The 17,128-nt window shown below is 36.1% G+C and overlaps 2 protein-coding genes across 13 annotated transcripts in view; both read left to right on the top strand.

The window, feature by feature from the left end:
* Positions 1-17,128, top strand: part of Gria4 (glutamate ionotropic receptor AMPA type subunit 4) — a 345,773-nt gene that overhangs the window by 274,934 nt on the left and 53,711 nt on the right. For 11 of the 12 annotated variants that reach the window (XR_004112139.1, XM_031346434.1, XM_031346435.1 and 8 more), the window contains exons 10-11: positions 4,848-4,958; positions 11,797-12,003. Coding sequence is in view for 11 of the 12 variants with exons in the window: in XM_031346434.1 (XP_031202294.1) it covers positions 4,848-4,958; positions 11,797-12,003 (318 nt within the window). In the remaining variant the exon portion in view is untranslated. Of the gene's footprint in view, positions 1-4,847; positions 4,959-6,315; positions 7,549-11,796; positions 12,004-17,128 lie in introns of those variants that run through there. The other variant, XM_031346444.1, reaches the window with a different exon arrangement.
* On the top strand, positions 999-1,426 carry LOC116074208 (ragulator complex protein LAMTOR5). Its single transcript, XM_031346445.1, has one exon. It carries the CDS (start codon positions 1,052-1,054, stop codon positions 1,325-1,327), a length of 276 nt encoding a protein of 91 aa, XP_031202305.1. The 5' UTR covers positions 999-1,051; the 3' UTR covers positions 1,328-1,426.

Here is a 17,128-nt window from a genome sequence, read left to right as displayed (position 1 = left end):
GGGGGAGGGAGAGGGAGAGGGAGGAGGGAGAGGAGTGCTGCTGCACAACACAGCTCTTGCTTGCTGGGGTCAAGGAAGCATCACCTTGCTTGCAGTCTTCCAGCTGATACATAGGACATTTTGGGTCAACCAAATGAGAGAATTGGGTGACATCTTATGAGCCAAATTAGCAGGCTTATTGACTAAAGGAAGGAGACATAATTCCCAAGAAGAAATACCTGGGCTCCACTCTCCTAGAAAATTGCCAGCCTGACTATGGAGACCATGCAGTTGACCATGCAGAGCTAGTCAACTGAGCAGAAACTTTTTTAAATGCAAAAGATGATCTATCTTACAAAACAGTGACTATGGCTAAACAAATAAATGGCTCTTAATAAAATTGAAAAGAACAGGAAGAGGAAACAGGTGGGCTATTTATACTACCGAATCTTTTTATGGACTGTTCAAACACAATGGCATCAAGAACTATGAACTCTCAAAGAGAAAGGAGAAATTAAATTAGAAGAGTGATGCACAAACATCTTCACATGCAGCTAACATCCATCCAAGATCCTTAAAAGAGAAATGAAGTGTAAAATGATGTAGGCTCATCTATCTTTGTGTCGAATATTAAATTTAAAAATGAACTAGCTAGAGTGAAAAACACTGGCCTGGTGAGACTAGGCAGTGTATCTGAAAAATGAGCAATCATTCTTGTAAACTGAATTCTTGCCAGTAAGGGAGCATGCTTTGAGCATAGGTCAGAGAGACAACCAATTATTTGTCTGGCTTCCATAACCTGAACCCTGATTCAGCCTCTCATTAAGTCAAACCCTCATGTTTTCTGAACCAGACCCGCCCTAGACAACTGGAATCTTCTTATAACGGGCTTAGCACCCCAGGCTCCAGAGGCTGTTCTCCAGAGCTATGATTGCATGGGTTCATGAAATTATAGTGCTAAAAGTTTATTTATTGAGATTAGGTTATATGCTGGATACTGTCATTGAAAACTAGTATTTGAGGAGGAAGTGTTTTGCTACGGGGTCCTGGGCTGGGGCAGACAGCGTGCGGGATGGAGGCGACTTTGGAGCAGCATTTGGAGGACACAATGAAGAATCCATCCATTGTTGGAGTCCTATGCACAGATTCACAAGGACTTAATCTGGGCTGCCGTGGTACCCTGTCCGATGAGCATGCTGGAGTGATATCTGTTCTAGCCCAGCAGGCAGCAAAGCTAACCTCTGACCCCACCGACATCCCTGTGGTATGTTTAGAATCAGATAATGGGAACATTATGATCCAGAAACACGATGGCATCACAGTGGCTATGCACAAAATGGCCTCTTGACGTCTGATGCCACGTCTGCCATGGCCTTTCACCAGGATTCAGTCATGCCTGTCCAGTTCACTTATAAAACTATTAAAGACCCAGAAATCAGGCCATTCACTTAATGTCCAATGTGGACTTCCTTATTTATATGACAGCCAGTTACCAAGATGTCAGAGAGGAGCATATGTGGCCTTGTTTGGGCTTTTGTCACTCTGCTTTTTGGTGACAGTCACTGTAGTCCAGGATCACACCGCATCGCGGCCTAGAACTATGTAGGCCAGGCTGACTTCAAATTTATGGTCTTCCTGCTTCAAACTCCGACATCCTGGGATTGTCACTAAGATCTAGGTCCCTTTGTATATATAAATTTATTGTGGTCAGTAAACCTGTTCTCAGGAAAAAAAAAAAAGAAAAAAGAAAACTAGTATTTGTTCCCACATGTAATTCTCATGACATGTCCTCTAGAAATGAATGTACATGGACAATTGAAAGTATCTATTTATATGTACCATAATTTTTAATTAAAATTATTGCTTTACCTATGCTTTTTGAGTTATGGATATACCACTTGTGAACAATTACCTCTGTTTAGCAATATTAATTCTTCGCTTGAATTTGCTCTTAGATACTAATATGGGAGGTAAGACACTTGACAGAGCAAAAAATCCCTATAAGCCACAGTAGATCAAACATTGAATGCAGATATATGAACAAGTACACAGATTTTCACTGGGAATCTGAGCTTTTTGAACGTTATTAATAAGGCCTAGCAAACATAAAATGAGCACTCACTTTTGGAAGCCTTTCAATATACAAGCAATAATGTAAGGAGTTGGTAACATACAGGCTTCAGTGCCCAGAGCCAGCTCTGGCAGGGTCTTCTTTCTTGTCAGTATTTCTTGAGGCAGCAGAGGAGGAAGAGTGTCAGTGAAGGGTAAGACTTTTGTCTTACAAGATATTTAGGGGCACTTCATAATAAGTAAAAGTTTACTCATCTAAGTTACTTTGCTACTGTGGCTGACCTGCCTTCTGTGTTCCCCTAAGCTCAAAAAACTGCAGTCTCAGCAACTTAGCACCTCATCCTAAAACAGCAAGGGCTTAAGTAAATAGCCTTTGTTCTATCTCTGCAGGAATTGCAGGGTCCTAACTTTCAGCATGCTAGTCAGAAGTCACAGTAAGAAAAGGCAGCATTGTGAAAAGTGATTATAGCATTTATTACTAAGTTGTAAAAAATTTCCAATAAAAGCTATTTAAGAAAAGGGGGTAAAGTGGAAAGAAACATGGGAGACTGACAGAGTTCTCATTGCAGTTTTGATTATCAGAAAAAGACCTAATAGCATTCCCACTATAGAAGAGCTCAACATCACTGATATAAGTTTAAGGATTCTTATAGGATCATCATTAAGAATTAAGAAGTCATTTATTTATCTATATAGCATCACTACAGGACAGTAGTAAATCTACACAGATCTGCAGAAATCTGTTCAAAAGATGTGGGCAAATGCCTAGTAATTGTTATACATGTTTAATAATAACAGGAAAAGCATATTAATAGCAGGAACCTTTCCTAAAATGATTTATTCCTTCATCTTGTCTATCAGAGCTTCATCATAGTTATAATCTAAAGCAAAATCGTATCTGGAAGATCACTTGCTAGTTAGTTGCTTGTCCTATGACACCTTCTGACACTTGAATTCTAAATCCTCACCTTACTAATCTTGGGCAATTTGTTTCACTTCTGCAAAGGATCTTCTTATCAAAAACATGCACAATAACAGCAACAAACTCAACAGCACTGTGCATACAAACTTTAGAAGGCATAGAATAACATAGCACAGAGAAATCTACACAACAGCAGCATTGTGTGCCCAGTAGCCATCATTATCCTCCAATGGTCGAATCCAATTGGTGCATCCTCAATTTCCAGTAATATTCTCTTTTTATAGTATCTTGTAAGGTACCCACTTCTTGATTTATTTTATGGAGAAGTATTTGATTTACAAATGAGAAAATATTATAACTGCTAGGGTGTAAATGGCTATGATGTGTGCACACTATTGTGTACAGGTAATGAAGACCTTGGGTGTTCTGCTTTGTCACTCCCCACTCATTCCCTTTAGACCATTCTTCCTCAAAACCTGGAGCTAAATCAATAACTAACAAGCCCCAGTAATCCTCCTGCGTCACTTCTCCCTCACAGCAGGGTTATGGTCACATACACAGCTATCCAATGCCTTTTACATGGGTGCTAGGAATAGGAATTTAGGTCTTCACACTTGCTTATCCAACAGTCTTGCACACAGAGCTATTTCTGTAGCCCCAAATAATATAACATTTAAAATTAAAGAACAAGTTAAAATGTAAGCTTTGGACCAGGCAGTGGTGGTGCACGCCTTTAATCCCAGCACTTGGGAGGCAGAGGCAGGCAGATTTCTGACTTCGAGGCCAGCTTGGTCTACAAAGTGAGTCCTAGGACAGCCAGGGATACACAGAAAAACCCTGTCTCGAAAAAAAAATGTAAGCTTTGAAAATAAAAATATTGCACATTAATATCCACCTGTGATGCAGTTAATATTTCAGAAAATGAATTGTCATGTGGTGGCTACATAATGTCAAGCCAAAAACATATTTAAAGATTACTGCTTACAAATTTTTTTTTGCTTGCAATATGTGTTCTGTAGTTTTCTTGATGAAATTAATTTTAGGCAATGCTAGCCCAAGTCTATAGAGGAGAAGATCAACATGTCTGAGGTTCCATCTGTGTCTCATTCAGATCACTGCTTCCCTTGACTATTTCATGGCTGTGAACTTGGTAAACATATAATAAGACAGTATCTTTAACAACAAGGAAACTGGCTCAACATCACATCAGTTTTAACTTAAACATCTATGGAGCAACCATTACTCTTAAGGCTCTGGTGTTATCAGAAAGAAGGAAGAAAAAGCTTTTAAGTGCCAGAGGGTGAGGATACCTGCTGTGAGATTATGTCTTTCACATTTAACAGGAAAGCTATACCCACAGACTCTCAGCAATAGGGTTGCTTGAAGAAAACCATCATAATGACAGCACCAGTTGTCATGCCAACATGGGCAGGGGAAGTGCCACTTAGCCCACCCTTAGATGAAGAGATGCAAGTGGTCAGTACTTGCTGAGAAAAAGAGAATCAGTTTCCTCCAGGGATGAGCTCCCACACAGGTTGTCCAGTCCCAAGTTGTAAGCCTTGGACTATGTATATATGAGCAAAACTAAAACGATTCAATAGGTGTGTGCTACAGTAATAATTAAGGAAGAGACCATAAATTTTGGAGGACCCTGAAGGAGTCTGCAGAGAGAGGGAATGTCAGGAGTAATGACATATAGTGCTCCTCTTTTAAATTCTTAAAAACTGTAGTCATGAATTTTTAAAAGACAGTGTTCAATGTGTCTATGTTTTAAGTTTGTTTTCGATACTCTGCTACTTATAGCAGTCACTGTTGCAAGAAGGATTCCAGAGAGAACTTCTAAGGTGTGTTTTCAATTAGTTTCTCTGTCTGGCAGGTTGGCTACTGGAATGATATGGATAAATTAGTCTTGATTCAAGATGTGCCTACTCTTGGCAATGACACAGCAGCTATCGAGAACAGAACAGTGGTTGTAACCACAATTATGGTGAGTTTTGCTGTATGCTTTATAGTGTTCCGTCTTGTTCACAGGCAAATATAACTCTGTCTGTGATGAACAGAGGTACAGGCTGAATCTTGGTTGTGACTTGAGTGCTCTGACCCCTCAAGTCTATTGAGGCTTTGGATAGATCTGTCCCAAGCTTGGACACACTCAGTTTTTTCATTGCCCTTATTTGTGTTACTTTTTGTTGCAATGCATTTGTTGGGGGAAGAAATTGACTCAGACATTAAAAATTGAGACTGTGACACTGAAGTGGAAAATGTTTGAAAGTCTAAGACCCCAACACTGAACAAGCAATGTAAGGAAACCAACCAAGCACCAATCGAATCCTAGAACTGTCAGGTGGAAACGCCATGTTCTCAGTGTTTTCAAAAGCATCAATGAAATAATCGTTAATGGTGTTTAAATGGTTGTTTCAGGTTATCATGGGAGAGTTATCTGTTTTGCTGTGTCTAATCACAAGAATGTGAATGTGGAGATTTTAACGAGTACTTTTTTTATAACTGAATCCCTGATAAATTGATTTTGTTTGATATTTTTTAATGTAAAAAAAAAAAAATTTTCACCCACTGATTATTTTCCTCATGACCAGTAGGAAGTACATACATAATTTAATGAATTTCTAGGAATCAAGAAAATGTGATTTTTTTCATTTGACCATGCCATAAAATTTAAAGTGCTCTAAATTTTAAGGCTCCTATTTCAAGGATGTTTTCATAGAATTGCTTTTCAATAATAGAAAATTATATATATATATATATATATATATATATATATATATATATATATATATATATGTATGGTGTTTTAAAGACAAGCATGCTCTTTACAGTTGGTGGTACTCAAAGGAGATCAACTATCGGTGACCTTTATATCTCGTTTAAGATCATAAAGTCTCAGCTAACTCTTTCTGTGGGCAAACTATATTGACAATTATTCATAGAAACTCTTACTTTAAGTAAAGTGGAAGTCTTTGTGTAAATTAACTTTTAGCTAACATAATTTTAATTTCTAGTTTTAGGGTTTAGTAATGTCAAGGTATTTCTAAAACTGACCCTGAAATCAAAGTATGAAAATACCAAAGAGAAACATATGCCTATTGCAATCAGTTATGTCTCTGTTAGATAACCACTTAGCAATTTAATGTAATTTAACAAACCCTGATTGGGAGTTGATTATTTTAGAATACAAACATACCAATAGCAGTGTTTGTGTAAACTTACTAACTTAATTGTGTAATGTTTGCATGGGATTTGAAAGGCAAGAGTATATATATTTCTTTTCCTTAAAAAAAGACACAGTAATGGAAATTCATACTTCAGTACAGTCCTCCTCTTTTCAGCCTCTGATGAAGAATCCTATTTTAAGAAATTGACCAGGAAAGACAAGAGTTCTGCGCTGTTCAACCATTCCTAACTAAGGCTCAAGTATTGTTCTTCTGAGTATTAAATTTAAGCTTGTTTTTCATGTGGGATTCTTCTTGGATAACCACATCTGGACTACTAGAAAACAGTTTTTTAAAATATATATCTGTGTGTGATTTTGTGAGATATTAGAACAAAATAAAAAATTAATCTTCATTCTTTATCTTTCTCGGGAAACTGGATGTTGACAAAGAATACACTAGTGATTCTGATATGCCTATTCCTGTGTCATAAAATGAAGTTATTGTATATGATCGGTTCTCTAAGAGTAGATTCCTTCAAAGTAAAACTGAATTCTGTGCTTGTTTTCTAAATATGTACACAATTGTTTGCTTTAGAATCTTTTAAAATGTTGACTGTTTTGTGAAATGAATGTATGATATATTTCAAGGGTATAATGTGGAGTCTTCTTCCCCTTAGCCTGGTATGAAAGTTGAGATTTATAATTCTTAGTATCTGATTAAAAAATTGATTTCTCAAGCATGGCTACTCGTCAAGAAGCATGATATCAAAAATAAGTAAAATGGTGACTGAAAAAAATTGTTTCATTCATTCATATATATATATGTATATGTATATACATATATATATATGAATATATATGTAAAACTCTTTGCTTGACAGTGATGGCATCAATATTTTTATTGTCAAATAGTGAATATGAGTAATATCTGTCTGTCCTATAACTATCATCTTCATTTAAATCATCTTTTTGATATTTTTCACTACATACCTGCTCTATAATTATAAAACAAAACAAAAAACCCTAGAGCACCCACCCTTAAAGTGTTCATTGAACTTGATTCTGTTGAAAACCTTAGCTTAGAATCTAGGACAATCCCTTCACCTCCATTACTTTGAAAGAAGTATGATTACCTTTAGCTGATGAGATACTGATAACTGCATGTAATAATCGTATCATATTCAATTGAAAAAATCAATACAGATGGGGTTGGCTAGATGTTGCAATGAGTCTGATACAGAGCTCTAGGTACTGAGCAAGCTAAGAATGAGCACTGGAGATCACAGACTACTCATCTAAATGGGTAGAGTGTTGCTGAATTTACTTTGTCTTCCCTTTGTATGCTGTGATAATATGCTGATATACTGTTGTAATATATGTTATTGTTAAATAAAATTGTTTGAGAAATTCAGTTATTCTTTCATAAATATTTACTGAGCGTCTGTTATGTGCCAGGCACAGAGATAGACCCTGGACTGTGACTCCTGCACTCTTGGGACAAACATATTTCATGATTACAACAGCTCTCAATCTGAAATAAAATATGGTATTATTATTTTGTATGCTGTTGAAATTTATTTTTCGTGCAAGTCTTGTACATGTACACTGCATATTCATTTTCAAGATGAATTTACTGTACTTGAACACAACTATACCAAACATATTGACTATGGCAAAGCTAATCTAAATAGGAAACAATTGGCATTTATACAAACTTTTATCTTTAATGATAACTAACTAGAAATTAAGCAAAATCCATAATATTTGTGAGACTGTGGACATAGAGATTCCATTTTCTACAGACAGATTAACAATTGCAAACATCTTCAGAAAGCAAATCTATTAAGCCATACAACCAGAAAAAGTACAGCTGTTGTGGTAAAGGTAGCTGACTGCAGACTCAAGAGGAAGAGCTATAGATAGGACTTCCCTAGAATCTCGGTACGTTATTCAGCTATAGAACTCTCCAGAAAATTAAGCCATCCTAGGGAGAATGTACTTTACATTTCAGTGCCTTATTCTACAAGTTAGTAATGCCTATTGTATATTACTTAGCTAATATACAATATTGTTTTATAACATTTTAAGTATATATGCAACTCATAGGAAATATTTCCATAAAGCTGTTTATCCACTGCAGCATCAGAATTGTGTTTCAAACATGAATTAATTTTATATATTCACTCCGTCATTCCTTAATTTATTATTTTACAACTTCAACATATGTTTTTTAATTATTATAGTTATATGAGCATTTTAGATATACTATATACATGCACATTATAAGAAGCATCTATCCATAATACATATGCTTGTAGATATAAAATGCACATCAAAAATAGTAATGAACTCATTTTCTTTGCCATACCAAATACTAATTCTTCCCTCCTCTAAAAGGTTTGCAGCAACAAAATTTGTTTAAAAAACAACAAAAATGTTTTAGCTTGGAACTGTGACCCTTGAATTTTTTCCGTTATTTCTCGTGTGTGTGTGTGTGTGTGTGTGTGTGTGTGTGTGTGTGTGTGTGTTGGCATTTGGTTTTTCGAAGTAGAGTTTTTCTGTGTAGCCCTGGCTGTCCTGAAATTCACTCTGTAGACCAGGCTAGTCTTAAACTCACAGAGACCCACCTGCCTCTGCTTGCCTCCTGAGTACTGGAATTAGAGGCATGTGCCACCAAAGTCCAGCCAACACATTTATTCCTAAATTCAGTAACAAAAGGTTTCATTTCCACTTTCTGTAATTATTCTCATGGGACTATGTTATCAATCTCTATTAAAGTTTTTTGGAAAGAAGCAAGTATCCACACAGAAAACATGGGATAATATTCCAATTTTACTATTTTTTCATTTTCAATCTTATTTATAATGGTTGCAATGTTGATATTTACAAACTGGCAGTTTTTGTGCTAAGTACATTACCATTCTGACTTTGCTGAATTCAAATGATACAAAACAACCCTTCAGTAGGAAGAATGTACTCTATTTGATTATATTAGGTTCAATTTAATTTAGGATTCAAAATCATTTTAATTCATTCATGGTAACATTTTTATGATCAGGGCCTAGTGCTACAACTTTAGACTGTGATTGTTTTTTTTCCCCTGAAGTATGCCAGAAGATGTAGAACAGCATCCATCACAGGAATTATCTTAATATTCTAATTGCTGCTAAGAAGTAATGCAAGCAAAATCACTTCCTTGGCATTACCATCCTGCAGAGTACAGTTGCGGTTGATAAATAAGGAGTTATAGCTTTCTCCTCTGATCAATTCACTTAACCTACAGGATTCTCAGCTTTCTTGTCTATAATATGGCACATGCTTACTTCAAGATTAAAGTAAATGTAAATGCAACTAAAATGTAAATGAAAGAATACAGCTCAAGAACTCATCATATTGCACCTGGCACAAAGGAAGCACAAAATCAGGAAGAGAAATTACTTTTTACAATAAATATGGTGTTGTTGGTCCCACTAGTCCTCCTTTACAAGGAGACAACTGACAAATTTTGTTTCTTTTTTATGCCTATCTTCAAGTAAATTGCCTGACACAAAGCAGGTACTTAGTAAATGCTTGATCAAATAATGAACTTACATCTTTTCATTAAGCAAATAATTCCCATATTAGAACTGAATAGATTATGGGCAAGCCAAAGAAACTCACACAGAATTAATGCAGTAATGTCCTAAATTGTGGGGTAAGATTCCTGAATTTAAATACTCAAGACACTTTAAACTTGACCTTCATTAGTAACAAATGAGAGTACTAACCTAGCTTGTTGTACTTGAATAATCTAACTGTACAGGTATATCAATGAAAATGACTTACACTCTGCCTTACAAATGTAACTTTTGCTGTTTTCTGTAATTTAATTAGGCCACTCTAAAAAGATGAAAAGACAGTTCTTAATAGCTTCTAGTATTTTATAGTTTAGAAAGTCATCCCTTTGCAGCTCATGAAGCTATATGATCAAATTCATAATTTAAAAACCATGTTAAACTTTCATGCAGAACTCTTTCTGAAGGATAATAGATAATCTTCATAAGAGAGTTAGTTATCTCAGTTCTACAAGTGGCAAATTTTTCTTCTTAAGTCATTTTAGTGTTCAATTGCTTTCCACTGCCAAAAACTGATCTGGGTCACAAAATAGTATACTGACCTATCTTGATTTGTCTTCCACTGTCATCTGAAGCACCTCCTTGAGAAAATATAATCTGAAACAATTTATACATTTCTTAAACTTTTAAATTGATTTCTTTTTTTTTATAAATAATGCTTTTTATTTTTATTTTTATTTTTACTTTTTTGGTTTTTTTCGAGACAGGGTTTCTCTGTGTAGTCCTGGTTGTCCTGGAGCTCACTCTGTAGACCAGGCTGGCCTCGAACTCAGAAATCTGCCTGCCTCTTTAAATTGATTTCTATGTTTACACATTTATTAGAATAAAGTCAGGGTTATTGTGGGCCTATTAGACACTCTGTGGATCAAGCTGTCTTTTACTATAGAGCTCCAAACACAAGTTTAAATTCTTTAATTGTCATTTTTTCTGGAAAAAAGGCTTAGGACAATTCGAAATTAAGATTAGATTATAACTTCCATAAGATATGAGTACATTAGATCAACCATGTTGTGGTCAATATGGTTCCTACTTTTCTGAAGATGAAACATTGTAATATGGCCAGAAGTTCCCTCTATACTGAGAACTACAAACCTATCAAACTTGCCTTACTGCTTACAAATAGGTGCTAATAGATCAATCATTGTGGGGCTAACTAAATCACTGCTTAAGTTAGAGCCTTAAAACACTTATCTGAGTGTGAAAGAGTGTGTATGTGTTTCTACGTGTGTTTATGTGTGTGTGTGTGTGTGTGTGTGTGTGTGTGTGTGTGTGTGTGTTCAACAAAAAAGTTTAACAGTCATTAAACATCAGGAAGCTATTCTATATAATAAGGATCCTCTCAATACTTCTGTCTCCCAATCTATGACTCATTTTTATAGAAAACTAAACAAATACCAAAGTGGACGTTCCTTACATGCAGAGGGAAATAGCTTCCACTAGAGACCTATCTCATAATAAACTTATAATTTGTGGGGCATGTCTCATTTAAAGCCAAAATATGAGACAGCAGAAGCAAAACGAATTTAACCCAAGTAATTTGTGTCTTCAAGCTGTTATTTTTTTCTTTAAAGAGCTGTGAAGCAAGTGCCTTGTCTGAGTAAAGCACCTTACTTAACACACTTGAAAGTGGGAAAAAAATACAGAATATAAAATCATGACTGTGAATAAGTTTTTAATACACTATAGTGGCCACTAAATAGTTTTAACTTCACTAAAATTTTGGAAATTAATATTGAAATGTCAGTTTCAAGGCTTAAAATGATAAAATATGATTCTGTAGAAAATTGCTAGTGGATTTTCTTATGTTTCAAAATCAAAATACTAGGTATATAACAATAAATCAAACTTTAAAATTTTACTTTTATTATCTAATGTAAAACAGTTTAATCCAATCTCATTAATAATTTCTAGCTACACAAAGTCATATGTATAACAGGAATAAATACATTCTTTTGTCAAAAATTCTAAAACTATAAAGTTACAGAAAGATTTTCCAAATGTTTTGTAATTTCTCCTTTACAGTTTTGCTTCTCTCATTGTAGGAATCCCCCTATGTTATGTACAAGAAAAATCATGAAATGTTTGAAGGAAATGACAAGTACGAAGGCTACTGTGTAGACTTGGCATCTGAAATTGCGAAACATATCGGTATCAAATATAAAATTGCCATTGTACCTGATGGAAAATATGGAGCAAGGGATGCAGACACTAAAATCTGGAATGGGATGGTAGGAGAGCTTGTGTATGGGGTAAGCAAACTGATTTATGAGGAATTTATTTATATAAGGATGAAGCTTCTTTTCTCTTGGGCATGTATTTATCTTTAATCATCCATGCATATTCTTTTCTAGTTTATAGTAATGTCTCAAAATGTATTGATGATATTTGAACATTTCCTTATTTCATAAGAAATGTAAATTCCAAATAACAGAACTGGATTCTGGAAACATAAAATGACTTTTAAAAAGATAAAATTTAGAATACAGTGTCCTATTCATAGCAAAGAGCCATAAATATAAGCAAATCAACATTGGCTTTAGAATGTTTCATTACTGTGACTTAAACTGGTAGACCACAGATGCTGCAAAGATTCACAAGCAACTGTTACTGTGAAGATTTCATTCAACAGTATAAAGTTAGTCACTGCTTTAATTGTGTCCATCCTCATCATCATACTTTCTCATAAGTGTCTTTTAACTATTTCTGATTACCATAGTCTCCCAGAGTATGAAATATTCATCAGTATTGTTTTTCTTATATTTTTAAAGCCACAATAAATTCACACTTTAGATAATGTTCTCTCTCTCTCTCTCTCCCTTCCTTCCTCTCTCCCTCCCTCCCTCCCCCCTCTCTCTAACATATATAACAAAACACAAAAGCTAGAATGTTTTCCAAAGTCAACCTCTCACACAGCATGCTGTACCCTTCCCCTGAGCAAACACACTGGCTATGGAATGCACACACATTGATAGCCAATGGCAAGCACAACATAACACAGCATGGCAGCTCTGCCTGAATGAACAAGATCAAGGTCAATCTCTTTTTGGCAGAACTGCTGTGTCAAAAACGTCAAGTTATCAAACCCTGACATGTTCAGAGTTCAGAGTCCAAAGTTGGAGTGCACAGTAAAGTTGGCTCATTCAGGATCCAACAAAAGCAATAAATCCATGAACTGTATTATGAAGTTTTCTAAAAGCGAATTTGTAGTTCATAGAGTTCACTTTCAAAGCACAATCTTTGTAATTAATCCTCCATAAACCCCTTTTGAAATAAGGAATTACACAGCAATGCATCCTTCTCCAGGAAAAAAGTTGAGAGACTCAAGATACAGGCAAAGTCCACAGAAAAAATCACATTCCTGACTAGAACTTCAATAGAATAGTTTCAAAATTCTGCATCTTGTTTTTCTTTCTTTTTTTTAAATTATTTATTACTTAAGCAATTTTTAAATTTAAATGTATTTTATCATAGTCTTCCCCTTCCTCACCTACCCAACTTTGAGTTCTTTCTCAAAAAACAAACAAAAATCCAATACACCCAACTATCCAAAACAAAGAAAACAAAATAAAATGCCCCCCCAAAAAACATAACAAAACAAAAAACATCCCAAACTGAAACTAAATAACACTGCATACACGACAAACACACACACATACACATACACAAAACAAACAAAAAACTATGGTGGTCAACTACTCTTGAACATAAGGCTTGTCCTCGAATGGTTGATATACTTAGTCTATTGAAGAAAACTGATCCCACTCTCCCAGCATGCATAAATGAAAGTTGTTAATCTTTACGCTGATGGTTAGGTTTTCATTTCTTTCTTTCTTCATTTATTTTTTAAATATAATAAATAAAATAAGTTAAAACAAAAATTATAGCATTGAAGTTATACAAGCCAAAGCAACGGAAAGAAATGATTCCATGAGAGGGCACAAAGAGTCCACTAGTTTGCACACTCAGGAGTCCCATAAAAATACCAAGCGATAAGCTATAATATATACACAGATACCTGATAGAGTCTTGGAGGCCCTGTGTTGGCTGCTTTGGTCTCTGAGCTCATAGAAGCTTTCTTCAGATGATTTAGAAGGCCTTATTCTTCTGATTATTTACATGATTAAGAGCCTTCCATGCCCTCTGGTTGGCTCTTACACTCTTTTGATCTTCTCCTCCACAGGGTTTCCTGAGCTCTGAGGGAAGAAATTTGACTACATCCCAATTTTTAAACTATAACAGGAAAAACATTTTCCACAGAGTGCAGTACAGTTGCTAAAACTTCATCAGACACAGGAAAATGATTCACAATGTAAAGCAACCAGCTTAATATCCATGGGGACTAAGCAAGGAATGATTCAATGACTCCAAATGAAGGGAAATGAAGAATAAAAAAATTTAGTTTTAAATTAAAAAAAAAATAAGCAAAAAATATTTTAACAAGGGGTTCATTGATAATGTTGTAATGGATTTTACATTCTGAAGAAAAAGGTGTGCCTAACACTCTGTTCTTAATTTCTATACCATAAGTGTATTTCAAAAAAAAGGCCATGACCCAAATTGTTAGAAATGCAATCTGAATTCCTTTACCCAAAATATATGAGCTAAGAAGACTTAAACTTTCAGATTTGGAGCATTTCAGATTCTAACTGCATACTTAGCTATAAATGGTTCAACCTTCTGTCTTAGAGTCTCGCTGCTGTAAACAGACACCATGACCAAGGAAACTCTTATAAGGTAAACAGTTAATTGGGGTGGGCTTACAGGTTGAGAGGTCCAGTCTATTATCATCAAGGAAGAGCATCACAGCACCCAGGCAGGCATGGCGCAGGAGGAGTTGAGAGTTCAACATCTTGTTCCAAAGGCAAACAAGAGAAGACTGGCTTCCAGACAGCTAGGACAAGAGTCTTAAGCCCACACTCACAGTCACACACCTACTTCAACAAGACCACACCTACTCCAACAAGCCCACATCTCCAAATAGTGTCACTCCCTGAGCCAAATATATTCAAACCACGACATTCCATTCCCTGGTTCCCATAGGCTTTTTTCAAACATATAAGTCATGGGGGCCATAGGTAAACATAACATAATGCAAATTACATGTAGTCATGAAGTTCCCATCGTCTATAGCAGTCTCAACAATATTAAAAATATTGTTTTTATTAATAATATTAAAAGTCCCAAAGTTCAAAGTCTCATCTGAGATGTATACAATTTCTTAACTGTAATCTCCAAAGCAAAATAAAAAATCAACTGGGCAAACTCCAAACTCTGCATTTCCATATCTGATGTCAAAGTGGTCTTAAGGTGTTAAGGTCTCTAACACCTTTTTCATCTGTGCTGACTGCATCAAACTTCTTTCTCCTGGGCGGGTTCCCCTCCCTGTTAGTAGCTTTTCTAGGCAGTTATCCCACAGCTCTTGCATCTTTTAACACCTTGAGGTCTCCAAGTCAACTTCAACTACACAGCCTCTTATTTCAATGTCTGGGACCCACACAAGATCTCCTGGGCTCCTCCAAAGGGCTTGCATCACTTCTCCAGGGCTGCCCTCTGTAGAACTCTAGACTCTGTTTAACTCTACTCCTCTGCTGCTGCTGTTCTTTGTGGCCATCCCATGGTACTGACATCTCCAATATGATGGGGTCTTCTGCAACTAGGCTTCACCAATGGCCATTCATTTGCTCTCTTCATGCTGCTAAGCCTCAGCTTTTTTGTATCACCCCTCCATTCCTGAGCCACCAACTGCAATTAAGGTTGCACCTTCACCAATTGCCTTTCCTAGCTTTTCAAAGCGCCAAGCCTCAGCTGCTCTTCATGACCCTTCATACATTCAAAACCAGTACCACCTGGGAGATTCTTACACATTACCAAGTCCAGCTGTAGCATGAGGTACAAACTTGATTATCTCTGAGGCATAGGTCATGCTGGTCTCTTCTTAAACACCACTAATTTCTAAACTCCAGCTAACCAGCATCAATTGTCCCAGTAATTTCTTATATTCTTGACTCTAAAGCCAGTGCCACATGGCCAAAGTTGCCAAGTTCTACTGCTTGCTTGAGCTGAAACATGGCCCCTCTTATTCTATTACCAACTTTTTGTTTTCCAACTCTGTCATTGACTAAGATTTGCTGTCCTGGAGCTTGGTCTGTAGATTGACCTTGAACTTAGAGATCTTTGTGGTTCAGTCTCTTGAATACTGGGATTAAATGTGTCTACTACCACTCCTGTACTCATGGTTTTCTTCACCGAGAACTAGCTCTGTCCCTGGATGTCCTTGAACTCAGAACTCTTAGCATTATTTCCTTGGATTAAAGGTGTGCAACATCACGGCAGGGCTTAAGCCTTGCTGGGTGGAATCTTGCTCCAAGGTCACCACTCCTTTAAGTTAATTTAATATCCCTGAACACAAGTTTCAGCTCCATTTCACTTCCTGGTGCCCCTTTATTACTTGAACCATATTTTATATTATTCCTTTCTAAGCTTCCTCCTTTTCATTGCGACATTCTTCATAAGAGTAAACACACAACACAATTTAAACCAAGCTGTTTTGGGACTTCTTTTCTCACAGCAATTAATCAAATCTAAATCTCCTCACCTTTGCCTCGGATAGGCTCTTCAGACAATGGAGAAAATCAGCCACTTTCTTTACGAAAATATCACAAAAACGGTCTCTACACCATATACTGAAATTTTTCTCTACTGAAAGCTCTTGGGTCATGTCTGCACAGCTCAGATCACCCTCAGCAACAAAGTATTCCATATCACTACTAGAATGGCACATTAAGCCTCACTTAAAGCATTTCACTGTATTCGAAATCCAAAGTCACTAAATTCACCACCTTCCAAACAAAAGCTTATTACAACAATATCCCACTCCTGGTACCAAGTTCTTTCTTATAGTCTCACTGCTGTGAACAGACACCATGACCAAGACAGCTTTTATAAGGTCAATATTTAATTTGGGCTGGCTTACAGGCTTAGAGGTTCAGTTCATTATCATCAAGGCAGAAGCATCACAGAATCAAGGCAGGCATGACACAAGAGGAGCTAAGAGTTTAACATCTTGTTCTGAAGGCAAACAGGATTTCTGGCTTCCAGACAGCTTAAATGAGGGTCTTAAAGCTCACACCACAGTGACACACCTCCAAATAGTGCCACTCCTTGGGTTAAACATATTTAAACCACCAAACTACCTGTGAATGTTCTGGAATATCTCTTACATATCTCTCCTCTAGAGCTCTTATTCTTTCCATACCATTCCTGCACAAGTGTTGTGACCTTATTTTATTTGGTAGAAATTGTTTAATTTTCAAAAAAATTATGTGAAAGATCATAACACACACATACACAGACACATAGATACATGCACACACA

The sequence above is a fragment of the Mastomys coucha genome, unplaced genomic scaffold, assembly GCF_008632895.1.
Source record: "Mastomys coucha isolate ucsf_1 unplaced genomic scaffold, UCSF_Mcou_1 pScaffold24, whole genome shotgun sequence".
Lineage (NCBI taxonomy): Eukaryota > Metazoa > Chordata > Mammalia > Rodentia > Muridae > Mastomys > Mastomys coucha.
The sequence above is the reverse complement of the archived record's forward strand: the minus strand, read 5'-3'. Positions and strand labels throughout refer to the sequence as shown.